The sequence below is a fragment of the Sceloporus undulatus genome, chromosome 3 (assembly GCF_019175285.1).
Source record: "Sceloporus undulatus isolate JIND9_A2432 ecotype Alabama chromosome 3, SceUnd_v1.1, whole genome shotgun sequence".
In the NCBI taxonomy this organism is placed as follows: Eukaryota; Metazoa; Chordata; class Lepidosauria; order Squamata; family Phrynosomatidae; genus Sceloporus; species Sceloporus undulatus.
In genome coordinates this window covers 112,913,139-112,934,222 of record NC_056524.1, presented here as the reverse complement: position 1 = coordinate 112,934,222, position 21,084 = coordinate 112,913,139, and the positions used below count along the sequence as shown (strand labels likewise).

At 40.2% G+C, this 21,084-nt stretch overlaps 1 protein-coding gene across 4 annotated transcripts in view; it reads right to left on the bottom strand.

Annotated features, from left to right (window-relative positions):
• Positions 1 to 3,515: 3,515 nt before the first annotated feature.
• Positions 3,516 to 21,084, bottom strand: part of LOC121927172 (maestro heat-like repeat-containing protein family member 6) — a 40,667-nt gene continuing 23,098 nt past the window's right edge. For 2 of the 4 annotated variants that reach the window (XM_042460783.1, XM_042460785.1), the window contains exons 5-16: positions 20,599 to 20,761; positions 19,833 to 19,999; positions 16,390 to 16,524; positions 16,181 to 16,295; positions 15,378 to 15,521; positions 11,311 to 11,481; positions 9,460 to 9,615; positions 8,030 to 8,122; positions 6,506 to 6,608; positions 5,571 to 5,636; positions 4,062 to 4,173; positions 3,516 to 3,598 (exon numbers count right to left, since the gene is read on the bottom strand). In XM_042460783.1, coding sequence (XP_042316717.1) covers positions 3,586 to 3,598; positions 4,062 to 4,173; positions 5,571 to 5,636; positions 6,506 to 6,608; positions 8,030 to 8,122; positions 9,460 to 9,615; positions 11,311 to 11,481; positions 15,378 to 15,521; positions 16,181 to 16,295; positions 16,390 to 16,524; positions 19,833 to 19,999; positions 20,599 to 20,761 — 1,438 coding nt within the window. In that variant the 3' untranslated portion in view covers positions 3,516 to 3,585. The remainder of the gene's footprint in view (positions 3,599 to 4,061; positions 4,174 to 5,570; positions 5,637 to 6,505; positions 6,609 to 8,029; positions 8,123 to 9,459; positions 9,616 to 11,310; positions 11,482 to 15,377; positions 15,522 to 16,180; positions 16,296 to 16,389; positions 16,525 to 19,832; positions 20,000 to 20,598; positions 20,762 to 21,084) is intronic. The other 2 variants (XM_042460784.1, XM_042460786.1) reach the window with 2 other exon arrangements.

Sequence of the window (21,084 nt, the reverse complement as noted above, 5' to 3'; positions counted from 1 at the left end):
AATAATAATAATAATAATAATAATAATAATAATAATAATAATAATAATAAATGAGGTGAGACAGAGAGAAGTGCCTCCCTTGCAGATGTTAAAGATCAGGCAGGCTCTTATGGGCGGAAACAGTCCTACAAATAGCCTGGGCCTGAGTTGTATAGGACTGTATTGGTCAAAACAAGCACTGTGAATTGTTTCCAGAAATAGACTGGCAACCAGTGGAGCTGTTGCAATAAGGGAGTTGTGTGCTCTCTATAATCAGCACCTGTTAACAATTGGCTGCTGAGGCAACACAAAACTCCCCAAGAGCCATCAGGAATTCTTTTGGATCCATACGTTTTCGCTGTGGACCATCTTAATTGGTTGGCCACCCCTGCAGAGACTCTGAGTTCCTGCAAGTCTAAAACCAATCAGGTAGTAGGCTGCTTCTAAACCGTTCCTGAAAATCGCCCCCTCTGGGACGCATCCGGAACACGATGGGAACCTCCTTCGCTGTTCTCCTTTCCAGTAAGATGTGTTCTATGCCACCTCCCATTCTCATCACGCCCCTTTGGTAATGCGACAGGCCTGTGAATCACTCCTCAAACAAAAAGCAGTCTTAGTATGGTTGTTGAAGTTCCCCCACCAAGTGCCACAAGCTGAGGGAACTCTCAACACTCAACTTTGAAATCATCCCTACCTCAGGAGCAGAGTCTGGTAAGCAACAATATGGGCAGTACACCAATAGAAATCCCAACCTTTCCCAGCCACCCAGCTTTAAATATACACACTCAAACTCTGCAGACTGTGGAATGGGGCTCCGGGTCATGAGGATGGAATCATGATAGATCATGGTAATTTTGTTGTTGTTGTTGTGTGCCTTCAAGTCATTTCTGACTTATGGTGACCCTAAGGCAAACCTATCATGTGCTTTCTTGGCAAGAGTTGTTCAGAAGAGGTTTGACATTGCCTTCCCCAGAGGCTGAGAGCATGTGGCTTGCTCAAGGTCACCCAATGGGTTTCACAGCTGATCTGGAAATCAAATCCTGGTCTCCAGAGTCATAGTCCAACACTCAAACCACTATGCCAAAGTGAATCTCCATGGTAACTACACCACATCAATATTATATTAGGCTACTCAAGGCTTGGAAGTGTATTGTTTCTTGCATTTCAAATCTCATAATCCCATCTCATGCGTGAAACCATAGATAGGGACATTTTGTGTGTGCCCAAGGTGGAAGTTGAGAAAGGTTTACTTTATGACAACCTCAAGGGGCTGTTCCCTGTCACATCACCATAGGGAGGATGCCACCAAATTTCAGGGCCTGGGATGTTCTTGACATGACAACCCTAGCAACCACCATATGGATTCTGTCAAATAATGGCAAGTTCTGCAAAAGACTTATAAATCTGCATGCTGAATTCATGTTTCCCTGGAGAAAGCAAAGTAACAACCCGTGTTATTGCCAACTTTGACAATGGTCTGCCACAGTTTGTCCTGTATGTAGGCTGTAAACATATGCTGTTACGAGTGGAGCACACCAGAACATTACTTTTTATCACTCTGAGATGAAAGTGCTGTGAATAATATTGTCTGCAAAGTGATACACAACAGCCTGACAACTCTGTATTCATGAGGCAAATGGAAAGCTTGTTAGGAAATGTTAGGAGCAGCAGTGTAAACTTTCTGTTCTGCCTTGTGCACACTGGACAGATAACAAATCAGTTAACAAGTGAAGTGAATATGCTAGTAACTTGCTATCTGCAAAAATTGGGCTCAGTAATTATCATGAGGCATCAGTCATTTGTACTGCTCAGAACACATGCCAGGTGAACGGCTCCAGGAACTGCTAATTTCCCTTCCACTTCACAGATAAATACACCACTTGACACATTGTCCTTGGTGATGGATAACGGAAAATCTACTGCTGACCCTCAAATCCCTCTGAGATTTCTAATTTGTTTTCAAACTGGAGATTTCACGCAGCTCACTCTGCATATTTAACATGGATGGAGAACAATCTAGACATCTTTATGGCTGAGTGGTAAATACTTAATGGTTCCTTTTTCATCCTGAGAGGTAACACTTTTAAAGAGAGAACAGACCAGCAAGCTACATACAAAGGCACTTAATTAAACTCATTTTTAAAAGAGTTTAAAAGAAAAAAAATGGAAGCACCCATGGAAGGCTGCGATTTTGAGTGAACAAGTGGGATGGGAAGGCTTCCTTTGCCAACTGCTCTTCTGCTCAGAATCCACTTGCTGCTTATCCACACCCCATGGGTTTTTTGATGCGTAAATATGAATTTGGAACACTGCTTGGTGTGGGGAAAGTAGCTGGGGTGGAATTTTGATTAGAAAAATAACAACTAGGAAATTGATTCAACACTAGTAATGTGCATGCACATATACATACAGAATGACCTAATCCTATTGTTAGTTCTGACCAGAGTTAGACTCATTAAATCGATAAGATTTTTCTATGTGTTGACTCACCATACAGCAATTGATTAAATTGCAGTGATGTATTTAAGGCTTTTAGGCAAGTGTCAAGTCTCTACCTTCAAGTCTCAAGCTGAGTTTCAAGTCATTGAAGGATACTTTCAAGTCAAGTCTCCAGTCGAGTCTCAAGTCTGGAAGCCAACTTTTAACAAAAAAAAGGAGGTGCAGTGCTTTTCTCAGAGGGAAGAGCAAGTGTGTTATGCAGTGGGCTTGAGGTATGCTTGGCAGCCTGTCCACACAGCACATCAGAAGAGCCTTCTTTTAAAGCTGTAGAAGGATCTTTCTGCCTCAAGCCCATTGCCTAACACATTTGCTGTTCCCTTCCAAGAAATGTGCCCTGCACTTTGATGGAGCCTGTTGCTTGAAGTGAATGGCACCAGCAAGTCAATCACTAAAAGTATGCAAATCTCAAATCATGTCGAGTCAGTGTGTCATTTGTACCAAGTCAACTCATCGAAGTGATGTGAGTCCAACTTAAGTCTGAGTCAATTGACTTGAGTCAACATCACTGTTAGATGGGTCTAGCCTAGTTGGGGCTAACCAACAGGATGCCAGCCATACACTGCTGACACCTTTCCTTCACCGCAAATTGCATCCTCTTTAGTTTGCTTTTCTTTTAAAGATGTCATTACAGTATTTTAAATGCAATATGCAGTTTGACCTTGCATAATGGACCTTTAGTGAAATGTTCTTTCTATTATGCTCTGGAATCCTTTACATTCATCCTTATTCTGCAATACATCAAGCTTTGTTTCCATCTTAAATAGAAAGGCCAATATTTGCTTCATATTTTGTAGCAGAATGAGTGAATACATGAATGAATGTTGGCAACAGAGGGCAGCAAGGAAGCTGCTGGAAGGAAATGTTAAATGCTTCTTTGTTGAGAAGACTTCTGACTGCTGTTTACAGTCAGCATTTAAACTGGGTTCATGTCAGAAAAAGACAGTGGGTGACTCAGCTCTGCCTAAGAGAATATAGTTTTGCACTGCTTCTGTAATTTTAGTGACAAAAGATGCCTGCTACCACAGAGGGCAAGGCCTGCACAATAAACCTTTACTGAGAAATTCATACAGTGTTTATTCAGGAGGATATTATCTTCAGATACAGGAATCAAAAACAGGATCTGCAAAGTCAGCAAGAAAAAGACATATAATTAGATTTTTATAATTATGAAGTCCACACCTTTCTGAGTTTTGAACTATTTGTTTAGGTGGCATTTTCTCAGAACAGAGGGATATATAGACTGCACAACAGCAACAACAAAATCTGGGGCCCCTTATACACAGCATCATTACTGTATAATGCTATGATTCCACTTTAACTTCATGGCAATATCCTATGGAATTCTGGGGTTTGTTTGGTGAGGAACCAGAAGAGTGTCCTAGCAGAGAATTCGAAACAGCCCTCCCTCCCTAAGCTACAAATCCCAGGATTCCACAGAATGGAACCATGGCAGTTAAAGTGGAATTATAGCTCTATAACTGTCTAGTGTGAAAGGGTCCCTGTTTTGCTTTTGTCTTTTAAAGTAAACTAAATAGCTATCATTAACTAGTCTTTCTTTTCTATGAAAAAAATGCACAACATACTTTGGGAAATAGCGGGAACATCTGAATAGATCTGACCAATGCCTGCGTACTTTTTCTGGCTGAAGAACCACAGGAACCGGGTGCTGGTTTTCTGATGGACAAGAGCTGAAAGCTGAAACAAAGAGGAAAAAATAGTTCACTTATTTAGTGTAGGAAGGAACTACCAGTTTCTACTCCCTGTCAGTTGCTTCAAAGTGAATTAACTAGGAAGCATCCTGTACTATAGCATTGTGACCTGCAAAGTAGGGTAGAGAATGAGGCCATGTATGGTTGGCAAAACTGACGTGTATATGTGTGTGAATGTATGCACATGCACTCATCCATGAATGTAGAAATTTGTGACAAGGGCTGCATGTTATTGTGAGTACATGTGAGTGCTTTTATAACCGGAGGGGGGGAGGCTTGTAGCTCTTCAGATGTTGTTGGACTATAGGTCCCAGCAGCCCTAGGAAGCATAGGCAGCGGTGAAGATTGCTGGGAACTGTAGTCCCTCAATATCTGGAGAGGCTCATGACTTCCAGGACAGTTTTATAGAGCTGAAGCAATATGGGAATGCAATGGCGAAAATAATTTTGCAATGTGTGAAGCTATGTAAGATATCTAAGGCCCAAGACAGACGGGCAGGAAGCGGTGTGGTGGCGCCAATTCTAAGGTTTGGGAGCGCACACCAACCACACGCTCCCAAACCCTAGTCTGTACAGACATTGCCACCATGGCAGCCTCCCATACACACGGAGGCCACCATGATGATGCAGGCACGGCGGCGTGTCCATACGTTGGGTGCCGTGCTTGCATCATTAATGCACCACAGTGTGCTAATGGCACAATGATGGTGGTTCCCATGTATGCCAAAAAGAACCTGGTTTTTCCAAGTTCTTTTTGGTGTGGAGGGAGCTCACATGGTTTGGCTGTTGCGGGCTCCCTCGGGAGCTAAAGTGGACAGCTCCAGCCTGCCCTTTTGGGGCGGTCTGTCAAGCCCCTAAGTTTTATATATTCTCTGCTTTGAAAGGTGAGCTTGAGTAATTAAATAACCCTCCACTGAAACATACATATTTACACTGTTGCTGAGAAATGCTCTTCTATAAACATGTGTTTGGGGGCTAATGTTTTTACAGCAGGGGAGGGTAAAATGCAGCTCCCCAGGCTGATTTTGTGGCAATTTCTCTGGACCTCTTGAGCTACCTTTTGTGCCCCCTGCCCCTCTAGATGAACTTCTTCTGCTAAAAGCTTCCAGGCCAGCAAACCACCTTTTAAGGAGCTCACATTTTTCAAAAGAACAAGTGGAGTTGGCGCTATTTCCATGCTGGAGGGGATTAGGCTATCAATCTAGTTCTTGAAGGTCCCAGGGATAGAAAATGGGTCCCCAGAACTGCCACAGTTGCCTACTATATAGGTATCTCTGTTGTATGCACACTACCCATTTTATTTGTTGCCATTGGTTGCAATATCAATAAACCCCTGTTTCCAATAACAATACAAGAAAATCTAAAGAGATAACCATATACTTGCCTTGTTTCAAGAAGTCCACTTCTGATCTTTGCACAGGACTCAATTCCATGTGGTATAGGATGGAATCTAAAGATAGGTCATACTAAATGTAAATTAAAAGGGTAATTTTACACTACTTTCAGCTACATTTCTTCTGCTTTCTGGAAGCAATGAATACTGTTTCAGTTTGTCACTAAGGGGCTGAACAGACAGCTCCTTTCAGAGCCAGACTGGGGCTGTGGCAACTACATGCCGTGGCCCCGATCTGGCCTTTCCATGGTGCAAAACAGAACCATAAAACGCTAATCCTTTCTGCGCCATGGAAAGAGCGCCATAGCCAATGGCTTTGCAGCTTTTCTGCACTCCTTTGGTGCTGTGTCATCTGGATGTAGTGCTAGAGGAGTGCCATGACACTGCCTGCTGTGTGGTGGGGTGCGCAGCATCACGTCAGCATGAAAGTGGAGTCATGGCATGTGTCGTGCAGATGCCATGCCCCCACTCCACCCCTAACTTGTATAATGATCCAGATTGCAATTTAGAAACTGCACAAAAGGATATTTGTTGTTTAGTTTTGATTTGATTTGATTTTTTGCTGTTACTTAGCTCTGTCACACACTGGTGGCTCTGGAAATTAAAATAAAAACAACAGCAATAGCAAATCTACAAATAAAAATAAAACAGAAAAATAATTTTTAAAAGACTAATAAAACCAATTCCCAGAGAATTATACAGACATAGATGCATAAAAACTAGCACAGCTGTCAGTACTAAAAGATTAATGGTATAAAAATGTCTTTATAATTATTCTAAAGTACATGACAAAGGAGACCTGAGAGATACATTTGTATAGGATGACATAGATTACAGAAGAAAAGGTTAATGCCCTTTGTACTACTGCACAAAGTGGCCTTAGAACTGGAGTGGGGAATGGAGATGGAAACAATTTTATGATGTACCTATAAAAATGGTGGCTGCAGAACTTGAAGACTTCCGTGGACTTTGACGATAATCTTGTGCCTGGATCAGGAAGCTCCTCAGTTTTTCTGGGTGCTCCCTAACCTAGAAAGTGAATGTTTTGATAAATGTTATTTACACTGGGTGTTTTCTCTGATAAAAGAAGACAAGGGAAATTTAAGAAGCAAAAATTAAATTTCTAAAGTCAAAGAGCCAGATTGACAAGTACTTCTGTTTGGAACCGACAAATAACGTAGAAAGGAGCAAGTGCACACATGGCTTTCCATGCACCTACTGGCTCTACTTCTGAAGATCCTGGCAGTTCATGCAGGGATATTCTATATCAATACATCTTATGGGTGTAAAATTCAGTGCATAAAAGCCAAAATTTTGTGGTCAGTTTCCTCAAAATAAATTAACCAATAAGTAAATCTATCACTCAGCCATATCAGTTTTGGATAATATTGTTGGATTTTACTAATGTAATGTAACATCCTCACATTATTAGCCATGGATGTTGGACACAAGGTTGCTCTGTAGGTAAGGAGACTAATCTACTTGAATTGTGCCTCTTTAATGGGCTGAATTGGACTAGGAAGTACCAGCTCATGGATAATAACCTTATTCTTAATAACAGAAAAATAAAAATGGCAATTTACTTATTTATGTTTTAACTGCACTTTAAAATATGTGTCATTAAATTTGAATATTAGATAATAATGCCATCCAGCATTATTCAGCAAAGCAAATAGTGTGGGTCAGGATTTGAACTGATGCTTTTAGCTTCATTATAAATTTCAGATGATCTGATTTGAGACTATTTTTGCACTAGTTCATCAGTTTTTTCGTGTATTTGTGTGGTCACAGACATGTAATCTCTGAACTTGTAATCAAATTTGTAAAACACTGGGAAACACTTTGGATTAGTGTGTTCTCAGTGCTATAAGAGATGGAAGGCCCTAAACTATGGAATGGCTGAGATCCTGCATTGCTTCAGCTTAGCATGAATATCCATGAGCAGAATTACATTACATAGCCCTTACACTGCACACCAAGAAGCACAACATATATGGGTGAACGAAGAATGCATGACTGTCAAGCTATTGTGCAACTGTAATGCACAATGTCCAAAGGCAATGCATAGCAGCGATTTGCATTCACACACTGCTCTGTCTCCTTTCATGTCCTGCTATAGGTACGATAGATCCACAATTCCACTTATGCCTCCATCAGATGGATATGACCATTATGCACTGTAAAAAACAATTTAAAATAATTCCACATGTAAAGCATAGCTTACATCTGAATTGTCATTAATATGTTGCCAGTCAGTAAATGGCTTACAGTTTACCCAGTACTAAGTTAAACATGGAATATTAAATATATATGGGTCATATACATTCTTTATACTGTTTGATGGACGTCTCTTCCTCCCTGCCCCTCCATTTTTCCTGGTAAATTTGAAATCAACAAGTATGACATTAGCAGATGGTATCAAAAGGACCCTAGTGCTTGAATGGCCTTACAAGGCGTTTGCAAATTGTGTCCCAAGAATCTTGGCTGTCATGGATTGTCCATCCCTGAAAGACTTCACACTCCTTTAAGCTGCCCCTACGACTCTGTAAAATAAGAAGAGACAAGAACCTTTCCTAAAAATCAATGTGAACGTGTGTGTGTGAGAGAGAGAGAGAGAGAGAAGGAGGGAATAAAAAGAAATACATTTTAGAGCAAGTACTTAAAGGTTATGTGTATTTGGCCTAATCCATGATGTACTTAACATCACAGCCAGTATTTCACAGGTTCTTCTTATAGTTCACTTCTTTCAGAAATTACTGCTAGTTTTTGAGCTTTAATTTTAAGGAGAAAATTTGTAGCCTTCTTGACTGGACTCTTTGTGGTCACTCGGAAAGTCACAAAAACAACAAGGTATAAAGAACAGTTCATTTTCAAACCTCATTATTTAAAGAAGTTTTTATCCTGTCTACCATTTAGTTTTAACAATTTCAAAATAATAGGTTCTCATCGTCTGTTTGATAGGCATTGGGCCACCTGACATTCCCACATCCAGTTCTGATCAAGTCTCAGGCTGTACCCAATGAAATGGCTATGCAACTCCTTAGAAATCAAGGATACTATGAATCCCACTGGAAGAAACAGGATATTACAGTACAGAGCTTCTACAGGAATCCTCTCTGGCATTAAATATCCTTATGAAAAGATCCTTGGGGCAGACAACTGTGCTCTTCACTGAGAGATGTTATCTGGGAGCAATGAAATAAGTAAGTGGCCATTCTCTTTGGTCTGTGACCTTGCTGTATATTCCCCACTCCATGATACCCCCACAACAGTAATCTCAGAGGTACTGAAGATAAAAAGTTGGTTCCCAGTTGCTGAGCCTTAATTCAAAGTTCTGTTGTACCTGGGTGCTATTTTACTGACACTGTTGCAATAAAACCTACTGTTATGGGAAGGTATAACACTTTGCTGATGGTCCCTCATACCAGTAGTAAGCCCTGGACCTCCCTAGCTGGTAGTAGTCCCTTGGAAGGTGCAGTTAAATTGCTCTGGGCACAGAGCCAGCCGAAGGCATGTTGCTGCCTGAGGAACACACTTCTTAAAACCTGCCCAGTTATTCTTGCTTGTAAGGTAGAAAATCTTCCTAGTGCGCCTGACAGTAAAAATACCAAGAAGAACTATTAAACCAAAATTTTGCTGCTCTCCAAAGATATACAAAAGTGGCCACTTGTGGTAGCCCCCCCTCCCCACTCTGCCTGAAGGTAGGGCTAGCCCCTTTGGGACAGAGGATCATGTTTCAGTACCAGTGCATGAGGAATGACTATGTCCATGGCCACTTGGCTGGAACTCTTACCCTCTACTTTTAGTGTTTAGCCTTGGACCCTTCTCAAGGAGATTTGTCAGGAGAAGTTGTGTTGCAGACAACTGCAACCTTATTCACCTTAACCACATCCTGATGTGGGTCTTGTAGATTCACCATCAGTGTAACAATACTGGTGAGAACATGGTCTTGCATAATGGATTTGTCTTTCACATCTATGCTTTTAAGTATGTCTTGAAACAACTTATTTGCTGCACAGCTTATTTTGCTCCTCGTCTAGGAATGAAAGATAAAAGGAAAGGTGTTACCTGATGGCCTGCATGTGAGACTTGCACATATCACAAGTTGACACTCGCCTCTAGTAGGAAACCTGCAGAACACTTTTTAAGATCTGCTTTCTTCCTTTATTCTATTAAAAACTAAAATGAAAGGTGATTCAAACATTTTTGAAGGTTGCTTTTCTAAACTCAGGAGCTGTGCAGACCACTCCTAAGGGGTGGCCTGCAGCTGCGTTCACCTGCGCCAGATCAGGGCCACAGCAACCACACACTGTGGCCCCAATCTGGCTTTTCTAGGGCACAAAAAGGAGCTGCAAAAAGCGGCTCCTTTTTGCGCCCTGGAAAGGGAGCAATAGAAGTGGCACGTGGCTTTAAGGCGCTCCTTTGGCACTGTGTCATGTGGGCACAACACCAGTGGAGGGCCATGACACTGTGCACCGCGTCGAGTGGCATGCGGCATCACGCCACCCTGGGAGTGGAGTTGGGGCGTGCGTCATGTGGACACCATGCCCTGACTCTGCCCCCAAGACAGTCTTTATGGCCGGTGTGCACATCCCCATGCTGGTAGGGGAGTAAATACCCCTGAAAATTGTTTTACTTCTGAATACAGATACACTGGATTGTACTGCATGTGAGTTGCCTTCCTATAATTTGGCTACTGCCTTTAAGAAGGAATGCTTCCCATGGCTGGGCAAACCATTGGTTTTCATTATCTATCAAAATAGAAGTCAATCTGCCATTGTTTGAATGAATGTTTGAGATTTTATTTTATAGATTTGGACTGATGACATTTTCTGTCCCACAAGCAATAAGTTCTTTATCTTACAGATAAAGAACTGTCCTGTTGATGCTTGAAAACAGCATAGCTTTTTGAGGAACTGACATTGACCATTGGTGGCTACCATGTCAGTGGGGCAGCAATTCCAGTTTGGGTTTTAGCCCCAAATTTAAAGAAGCTAGTCAAAATGTTGAACTTTGGGGAATATGAGGGATATGGTTCAACACCTTGGATAGCATCTTTAAAATTCAGACTAGCTACTGGAGAGGATTCACCATTCCATAAACATGGAAGCCACCAGTCATTGGGAACTGACATTGATTCAGCACACTTTAGTTGTCATGGTGTCTTGCCCAAGAATATTTCGGACTGCAATTTAGTGAGGATGCTCAGAACTCTTAATTAGCCTTGAATTAGTCATACTCTTTAGGGAGATTATAAAGGCTACATGAAAGAGTGAAGGCTCAATTGATCATTGGGAATCAGTTTTTGTTTCAGTTAAACAGGCCAGTGCTGACCTGCAATCTGTCAACTATGGCAAAATCCATGTAAAAAACACATTTGCACATACGTATTTGTCATGTACAAAAAATGATTTCTCATTAAAACAGCCTGTTTTGATGGAACAGTATGGACTCTTTAATTTTTTTTTTAAAAAACCCTCTTCAATCAACTAATGATAAGGAAATATCATTGGGCAGTTACTGTCATGGTACAGAAATCTGTCTTGCCTGATTTAAAATATGTTACTTTTCATAAGAGGGCAGAATATATTATGCCAAAGGCTTACAAATATTCCATCAATATTGGTGGAACACCATATTATTGAAAAGATTTACTAAATTCATCCTTTAATCTTCCTATTCAGCTTGGAAATCCTCCCTCATATCAATCAACAATGCTTGTCAGCCTTACATCAGCCAAGAATGGCTGAAGCTGCTCGGTGATCTTCACATATACATTGACATTGTTCTTGTGATGTGCAACAATCTTCGTTATAACTTCCATAGCTGTCAAGGCCACCTTCTCATCAGGGTCATTGAAACTTGGAAGGATACCCAGAATTAGGGCAGTGAGTTCTTTCTTCTGAAAGGACATCAGAAGCATGTTTATCATCAGTCAAAATAATAATAAAGCAAGCAGTAACAAATAATAAAACTTACATCACCCAACACATCTAGAAGAGCTGAAATATGTTCATGTTAAGCTGAAGAGGAAAGCAAAAACCATCATTATACCAAAATATGACCTGAATAACATTTCAGGTGAATTCAAGGACAATGTAAGCAAAAAATTTGAACTGTTGAGTATAATTGACCAGGAACCTGAAGAACTGTGGACAAAAGTCAAATACATAATTAAGTCAAAGACATAATTAAGGATGAATGCAAGAAAACACTAACAGTGGCAAAAAAGAAAGATAAGAAACAATGGATGACAGATGAAACGCTTCATGCAATAAAAGAAAGAAGAAAAGCAAAAGGAAAGGGCGATAGGAATAAAGCCAGAAGTATTGACACGCAGGAATAAAGAGAAATACTACAATGATCAATGCAGAGAAATAGAAGAAAAGAACAAAAAGGAAAGAACAAGAGGCAGCTATCAAAAAATCCAAGAAATTAAAGCCAAGTTCAAACTGAAGGAAGGGATGCTCTATGGAGAAGAAAAGAATGTAATACAGGAGCAAATAAATAAATAAAAATATGCTGGAGGCAATACACAGAAGAGTTATACAAAAGAGATGAGGGAATGAATTATATTTGGAATGAGGAGCCATACGAAGACGAACTCCAAATTCTAAGAAGTGAAGTGGAATCTGCAATAAAGGAAATGGGAAAAAATAAATCACTGGGAACAGATGATATCCCAATTGAACTGCTACAGTGCCTAAAGACAGATGCAACTTTAGTGCTAACTGAAATATGTCGTGCTGGCCAATTGGCCATAATAAAGTTATTATTATTATAACTGAAATATGTCAACAAATATGGAAAACAAAGTGGCGGCCAACAGACTGGAAACGCTCGATACATACCAATCCACAAGAAAGGAGATACAAAAAACTGCAACAACTATAGGACAATAGCACTAATCTCACATGCAAGCAAAATAATGCTCAAAATTCTGCAGCATAGACTCCAAACATACATGGAGAGAGAAATTTCAGAGGTGCAAGCAGGATTCAGAAAAGGTAGGGGCCTCAGGGACCACACTGCAAACATGCGATGGCTAATGGAGCGTACCAAAGAATTAAAAAAATCAGCATGTGTTTTATAGACTACAGCAAAGCATTTGATTGTCTAGATCATGAAAAACTATGGAATGCACTCAAAGACATGGGCATGCCACTACATCTGATAGTCCTGATGGGGAATCTGTACCAAGGACAGGAGGCCACTGTCAGAACAGAATCTGGAGAAACAGAGTGGTTCCCAATAACTTATATGCTGAAAACATAATTAAAAAAGTAGAATTTGAATCAGAAAAAGGAGGAGTGAAGATAGGAGAAAGCAACATTAACAACCTAAGATATGCAGATGACACCATAATATTAGCAGAAAACATTCAAGAATTGGAACAGTTAATAAGGAAGGTCAAAGATGAAAGTGCAAAGGCAGGACTGTTGCTGAACATAAAGAAAACAAAAATAATGACCACAGAAGAAATATACAGATTCAATCTAGACAACAAGAAAACTGAAATAGTCAAACAATTTCCATATCTAGGATCAAACACTGACCAGAGTGGAGACTGCAGTCAAGAAATAAGAAGAAGATTAGGAATGGGAAGGGCAGCTATGAAAGAACTGGAAAAGATACCGAAGAGCAAAGACATACAACTGTGCACTAATGTCAGACTCATTCAGGCCATTGTATTCCCAATTACGATCTACGGATGTGAGAGCTGAACAGTGAAGGAAGCAGACAGAAAGAAAATCAACTCATTTGAAATGTGGTGCTGCAGAAGAGTACGTAGGATGCCATGGACAGCCAAGAAAACAAACAAATGGGTTCGTGAACAGATCAGACCAGGAATCTCCCTGGAAGCTAGAATGATCAAGTTGAGACTATCGTACTTTGGCCACAAAATGAGAAGGCAAGGATCACTAGAAAAAAACAATAATGCTAGAAAGGTAGAGGGTAGGAGAAAGAGAGGAAGACCACAAACCAGATGGATAGACTTAATCAGGTGGGTTATGGGCAAGGGCTTGCAGGATCTCGGCAGGGCAGTGGAGGATAGGGATTCTTGGAGATGTCTCATCCACAGGTTTGCCATGAGTCAGAACCAACTCAGTGGCAGCTAACAACAAATGTGTATGTACTTTCAAGTTGTGTATGCCGACTTATGGTGGCTTCATGAATTTCATAAGGGCTTCCTAAGACAAAGAATACTCAGAGGTGATTTGCCACCTGAAAGAAAAACCATGGTAAATCATCTTGAAGCAGCTATTATTCCCTGACAGTCTCCACCTGGTTAAAAAGAAAGTCCTTCCAAATGCAAGTGGTGAGTATGGATCTCCTTGAGGGAGGAGTTAAACAGATGGGGCTTCCTCTTGAGCAGTATCAGCTGATAAAATCTGGGGGAACAGGGAGAGATGGGCATCTTTGGAAGATTACAGTGCTTGGGCAGGATTTATATGAAGGAAGGCAATTCTTTAGGTAAGTGTGTCCCAACCTGTTAAAGGCCTTATTGGTCAAAATTACTACTTAATTATTTACTTACCTTATTTATTGATTTCTCATTGTTCATAGAAACAGACAAGCAGCTGTTGAAATAGGGGATAACATGGACCCTCCATTCCACACCCAAGAAGAAACCTGGTTACAGTATTCTGACATTTCTAAATAATCTTTAAAGACAGCCCCTCACAGTATGTTGTAATAATTCAAACCAGTGGACGACTAAGGTATAGCCTGCCATAGGTAAATGGGAAGTTTCCAGAAATGGTTGCACGTGGTACACTAGTCTTAATTCTGCAAAGACATGCTTAGCCCCAGGTGTGGCCTGAAAATTCAGGCCTAAGGTCAGTTTGAAGAGCAATTCCCCAAACTGCAAACATAATTTTTCAGAGGAAGCATAGTTCCTTTATATCAACATGACTTCTGTTAGGTATCCAAACTAAAATATTCCTGTTTGTAAAAACCCAGTATTGCTCTAATTTTCTTTCACTTTATTAGCCCTCATCTACCCCATGACTGACATCAACCTTCTGTCAAGCATCTACAGCTTCGATGACATTGTTAGAAACGGACAGAAATGCTGATTGTTAGCATACTGATGATCAATTCCAGATGATCACTCTCAGGAGTTTTATGCACATGTTGAAAAGTGTCAAAGATATAATAGAAACCTTAAGTACCCGCAAACCAAGGACAATGGGGTTAATCAAAAGTCCTATGGCACCACAAACTTTAATGTTCTATTAGAAAGGAACAGAATACAACCTTTTTGGGTGGTCTGTACACCGCCCTTGTTATTAAAGCCTTTAAAAATTAAACCATGTATATGAAGAAGCTCCCCTTCTTATTTCAGCTGCATCTGCACTGCAGAAATAATCCTGTTTGATACCACTTTAACTGCTATGGCTCAGTGCTATGGAATTCTGGGAATTGTAGTTTGTTGTGGCAGCAGAGCTCTGTGATAGATGTCTCACAAAACTACAATTCCCAGAATCCCATCACATTGGACTATGACAGTTAAAGTGGCATCAAACTGGATTATTTCTGCAGTGCAGATGCAGCCTACTCTGTATATTCCCAGTTTTGATCCTTGGTAACCAACATGGATGCTAGAGCTCTCAAATTCTTTAAACATATGCTCTCTATATTTTGATTTCAATAAGCCATGTTTTATTCATGCAGACAGAGTCTATTTATTTCCATTCACTGCCTAACCTCACCTTTAGCTAGAAATTGTTCTAACAGTAAAATAAAATAAAATGGTAGGTGCAATGGGTGAGGCAACACATCGATATTACTCACATTTTGCAGGTGATGAGCTACATTGCCCAATCCATTGAGACTGAGCCAGCGGTAGGTTGCTCTCGAATCAGTCTGCCAGTTCTTTAATAGGCCCAAAATATAATGTTTTTGTAGCACCGTGTAGGTGGAATCAGAAGACAGAAGCTGAAAAACACAAAGAAGTAAACACATAGTGAGAAGCAGAGAATTTTTCATAGTCACTGTAGCTATAGAAATGTAACAATAAAACATCTTTATTCTCAACTACTTTTATCTAAGTTTTAGTTCATGGATAAAGAATTTCCCGCTTTTCCCAAGCCCTAAAACTGTTTTTAAAAAGAGTTTAAAAATAATAAAGCTAGGTTGTTAGCAATATTTTCTCTCTTTATGCTTCTTTCTTAATTTCTGCCTGCCAGCACCAGCCCTATCATTAGGCAGAATGTGCCATGTGGCCTGTTCTGTGCCCCCTAAATTGGCAGGCTGACCTTGGGCATGGTGAAGAATGCCATCCCATTGTCAGTGCCGAAGACTCAACTACCATTCAGGGAGGCTTGTGTATATGGAAAGAGTTGGAGAAAGGACAAGTTCTTATCCCTCATCTTAGGCAGCAAAATATATTAGTGTTGTTCTGTTTAACCCTATATGAAGGTAATATTAGACAAATGCACACATGTGCTTGTCAGCAGTGTACTGACACTCATGCTCATGATTTTGTGCTCATGTTTCCCTACAAGATTTCCTAGGATTGTATCTCTACTCAGTGACCACTAAAGGCCAACCACAATAGGTTCAAAGATGTCCAAGAAATGAGAAAATAGACCTACTGCAGTGAAAAAGGCCATTGCTGTTAGCTTCTGTTTGTCATCCCCATGATGGAGAAGTGGTATCACCTTGGTAAATACAGCATAGTCAAGCCCGCTGTGATGTTTGACAAGGGCTCTGGAAAGACATAATACACAGAGACATGATATTTGGGGGTTTATATACAGATATTAAGCTAAGAAGCCATGAATTCAGTTCTTTTCCTAGTTACCTGGCCAAAAGGAGAACCCCTTCGAGGTAATTCTCTGGTGAAGACAGAAGGTCCCAGCTTCCTGTTAGACTTGTAAAACATGTCTGAGGAGTCTTCTCCCTTTTAATTAAGGCTTTTAAAGCTTCCATGGTACAGCTGAATTCAGGACAAGAAAAGTATTTGACTGATGGCATGAGTGTTAGCTGGAATCTGTTGCTTTTGATGGCTCTAATTTACAAATTACTATTTTTTCAGATAAGTTTATTAACACCATTATGAATGCTTTTTGTTTCAAAGTTCTGTTTTTTTTTAGAAATTATTTTTCATAGAAAGAAGCTTATTATCTTATATCTTGCAGGTAAGAAAGTAAAAAGACACTTTTACAACAACATATTAGCCAAGGACTATCTTTGTGGCCACTGAAGGCCAACCTAATGACCACAGTATAATCTAGATCCATGAAGGGATGAGGAAGACACTGGTCTTTCAGAGGTTGGACTACAATTTCCATCAACCATTGCCAACCTAGTCAAAGGTGAGTGACCAAGGAAACTGCAGTCTATAAAACATCTGGTAAGCAATGTGTGCCCCATCCATGATTTAGAGGATACTTTCCTTAATATTTTTTGTTAACTGCAGTGCATTCATAGGCTGCTTCTCTGAAAGAAATCACATATGTTCTGCTGATGTGCAAAATAATTTTGAACATCAATTAATTTGACTCATTAATTTTGTAAATCAGTTCTTCCCCTGATCATGAGTAGTAGTTTAAAGAAATGGCAGGACAAGTACAAAGCCTTGTTAGTCTGGAAAATCAGTATCAAAGGGATGTTGCAGCATTTATTGAGACTAACTGAAAGAGAGAAGTTGGTAGCATAAACTTTCTTAGATCGAGCCTACTTCCTCAGATGCATGTGATGGAGTGGAAAATCCAGGGACAGACCTATATAGCAGTCTCTATGAGAGGATTTCCATAGGAATGCACCCATATTTGTGGTGTCGAGATGAGATGACAAGTTCAGTTTTAATTATGGTTGTTGGGGGACAAAACAAGGATGTTGCCTAAAGCCAAGGTTAGTAGATAACCATATGAATTAGTATTGGGATGTAGTGTGATGCTTATGATGCTCAGTGGTTAGCTAGTGTTAAAACGTGTATAGTGTGCCTTGACTAGGGCCCGAAACAGATGGGCTCAAAGGAGTAGCATGAGGCCATGCCGGCACTATTTGCACTGGCACCGGAACCCCAGCAACTGCACATGCCTGGTCCCAATCTGGGGCAACACTGCAGTCCTGAACTGGTCTGCCAAAAGGAGCGGATTCTATCAGCTCCTTCTTGGGCCAGTTCTTTTTCATTGATGAGGCCATGGTGCAGCTTTAGGCCACATTCAGAGCGTGTGCCATGTAGATGGCATGCCCCCAACATGGTCTGAAGCCATATCATTTTGCCTGTGTGTTTCGGGCCTATGTAACCTTCACCTGCTATATTTAAAGGTTTGTAGACAAATGCTGTCTTACTCTTCCCCCTTTTTGCGCATTCCTCCCATCTTCAACCAGTGTGATGGACATGGTGAGGGGCCAACTCTGATCTGACTCTGTGGCCCCCTCAGAACTGAAGAAAAGTGGCTAAGAAAGACCCAGGGTATGTGAAGGTGAGACAATGGTGTTTCCCTCCCCTTTTCCTTTGGAAAAGCATGATCAGCAGAAGTGATCCAGTAATTCTTTCCAAACCGACTTGTAAAAAGGAAGTGAGATATAGTGACTCTTTTCTGTACTGTTGCCAAGCAGCTATCCCAGCCTATATCTATAGGGGTACATTTGAGTATTGCAAAAGAGATTTCTCTCCAGTTGGACATTTTCTCTCTTTCTTTCACTCCCCCCTCTCTCACACACATACACATAGGCACACAATCCTCTGTACATTTTCCTTTCTTCCTTTTATTTGCTGAATTATGACTAGGGTATGATTTGGAGAGAAAGGGAGATTTACTGGATGGGTTTTTCATCAATGTTTGCTCATTTAGGGAAATGCATGTCCAGCTGAAGAATGATAGCTTGTTTGCATGGGCTATGAAAAATGATTTCCAAAAGGACTGTCTTGCTCCACAAAAAGGCATAGCAGTGAAAGTTTTAATGTGATTTAAATTATTCAAGAGAGCTAACAAGAAAACCCCCATATGTAGAGGCAACATACAGTAGTTACGGGAGAAAAACAACAGAGAATGATGCAAATATAAAATACACTTGATCCCCCCATGTGGAGATAGATGGGTGTAACACCAATACTGTATATGATAAATAGACAGACAGATAGAGGCAGACATATACGTAGATAGATAGACAGACAAGTTTGCATCTTCCTTGGGTCTTATTGTGGCAGGGAGTAGGCAGAGCCAGCTTCATGCTACATAATAAACATGTGCCATCTCCTGTATTCATTTTTTGTTAGATGTTATACCAACAGGGTTACAGATAACCACTGAAGGATAGGAGACAGGTTTTCACACATAAAACCATAGTAAGTGAAGGTGAGAGTTTTAGGCTGTAGTATTAGGATGTAGTTGGAGACTGGGAATATGAAAATGACAGTTACACTTAGAATAGACCCAAATGAATTCCCATTCATAATTAAGGATTTTTTCCCATAAACCCCAGTTCATTCCAACACTAGAATGGGATGATAGTAAAGCAATTCACTGAAGTGGCTACCAACTAACGTGTTGCTATTGTTTCTTCAAGTCTGAGTTTTCCATGCACACAGGAGTGAAGTGTGATGTTGCAATAAGCATATGGAGCTGGATGACTTAGTCATGCTTAGACTAGATCTGTTTACATCAATAGGGCATGCTTAGAAGGAAGACCAATTGGTTTAAGAGAAATTAATTCCATGGGTTGAATCAATAATGCCTAGAACTCATCCAATGAAATGAATGGGATTTGATTTAGTTACTAAATTAAGTCCCATTGATTTCAGCAGGTCTGTTCTAAGCATTGTTAACATTCAAACTATGGAATTAAATTTGCCTAAACCAATTAGTCTTATTTCTAAGCAAGTGCATCCAGAACTCAGTTGAAAAAATGTTTGTTGATAATGGAACAGAAATATGTCAAGATTGGAGACTTTTAAACAAGGAGTTGTCAGTTAAGATTTCCAAACAGAAAGTCATGTTAGTCAGTTTCAGTATAAACAAGGGAAAGAAAAAGTAGTCTTGTGGCACTTTTAAGACTAACCAGTTTATTTCACCATATGTTTTTGTGAAGTGGAATATAGTCTACAAAATTTTATGCCAAAATGTGCTAGGTAGTCCTAAAGTCACCATAAGTCATCTTTTGTTATGACAGTTATTCCCATGCTGAGCTACAGGGACAACAGCATCAGTCTCTTTCCTTTAGAACTAGAGAAGCATTTGTTACGTTAATATCCAACACTGATATTTACCTGCATAGTATCCCATTAGCTGTTACCTTATATAGCTTGATGTTTTGAATATATCCTCCTGTCCATAGTCAATTTCTGAACAATTCAAGTAATGCAGCTGAATTACCAGGAAGATGATGACAGATACATAAAAACTGTTCATAGGCACTTTGCACTTTTTATCCCTAAATATAATGCACAGGGCCTTTGTTGCCTGCAATAAAATCATAAACACAATCATAATCATAATTCTCTGATTTCCATGAGAGCTACTCTATGTAGCAAAGAGGATTTTAGCCCAGCACATCTGGAAAGTGCTGAAATAGAGAAGGCTGTTCTAGGGTCTAACATGTTTTGGATCATTTTGGAGACTAGACAACCTGTATTGCAGTGGTTCCCAACCTTCCTAATGCCGCGACCCTTTAATACAGTTCCTCATGTTGTGTTGACCCAAACCCATGAAATTATTTTCGTTGCTACTTCATAACTGTAATTAAATAGGTGTTTTCCAATGGTCTTAGGCGACCCCCTTGAAAGGATCATTCAACCCCCAAAGGGGTCCCGACCCACAGGTTGGGAACCACTGCTGTATTGGATATTTGGTATTGTCATGAAATTGATTTTCAAAATTGCCACTATAATATAACTACTTTGGGGACTTGTAAGTCAAACTGTGGGTAATTACTTTTTTAAAGTAGCTTTCTAAGCTCTGGATCTGGATCTTTCTGGACTCAGGCAATCTATGTTTTTGTATAGCCTAGTTTCTTACAGTTGGAGAAAGAAAAATAGGTTTGTTTGTTTTTTGTTGCTCACAGCTAGAGGTAGAAGGGAATTATCCTTGAACTTTGAGTCTGACTCTGATGGTTCACTGCTGAAGTCAGGTTTTCTTTTTAGCACTTCAAGAAGCTTGGCTAGAACCTGGAGTCTGACAGTCTGCTTAGCTTGGCCCAGAGCTTCCCAAATTTGAGTAATATGCCTGAAATTAAAAGAAAATCAAACCATTAAAAGACATACATACCAAGATGGACACAGGCATTGTAGATGTTACTCCCTTGCCACCCTATCATGGTCTAAAGTCATCTTTGTTCAATATGCACATGTCTGTACTCTCACACACAGGCATTGTAAAGGGAACAGAAGCAGGAGAAAGGCACGTTGTGTTCGAGAAATAAATAAATAAATATACTGTAGCTCTGTCACATTGTTTGCTGCTAAAGGGTGTTTGCTCACCTTTTCAATGAGAAACCTCATCTGGTAACTGGACTTTTCATCAATCTAGTTGCAGCTTTTAAATTGCAA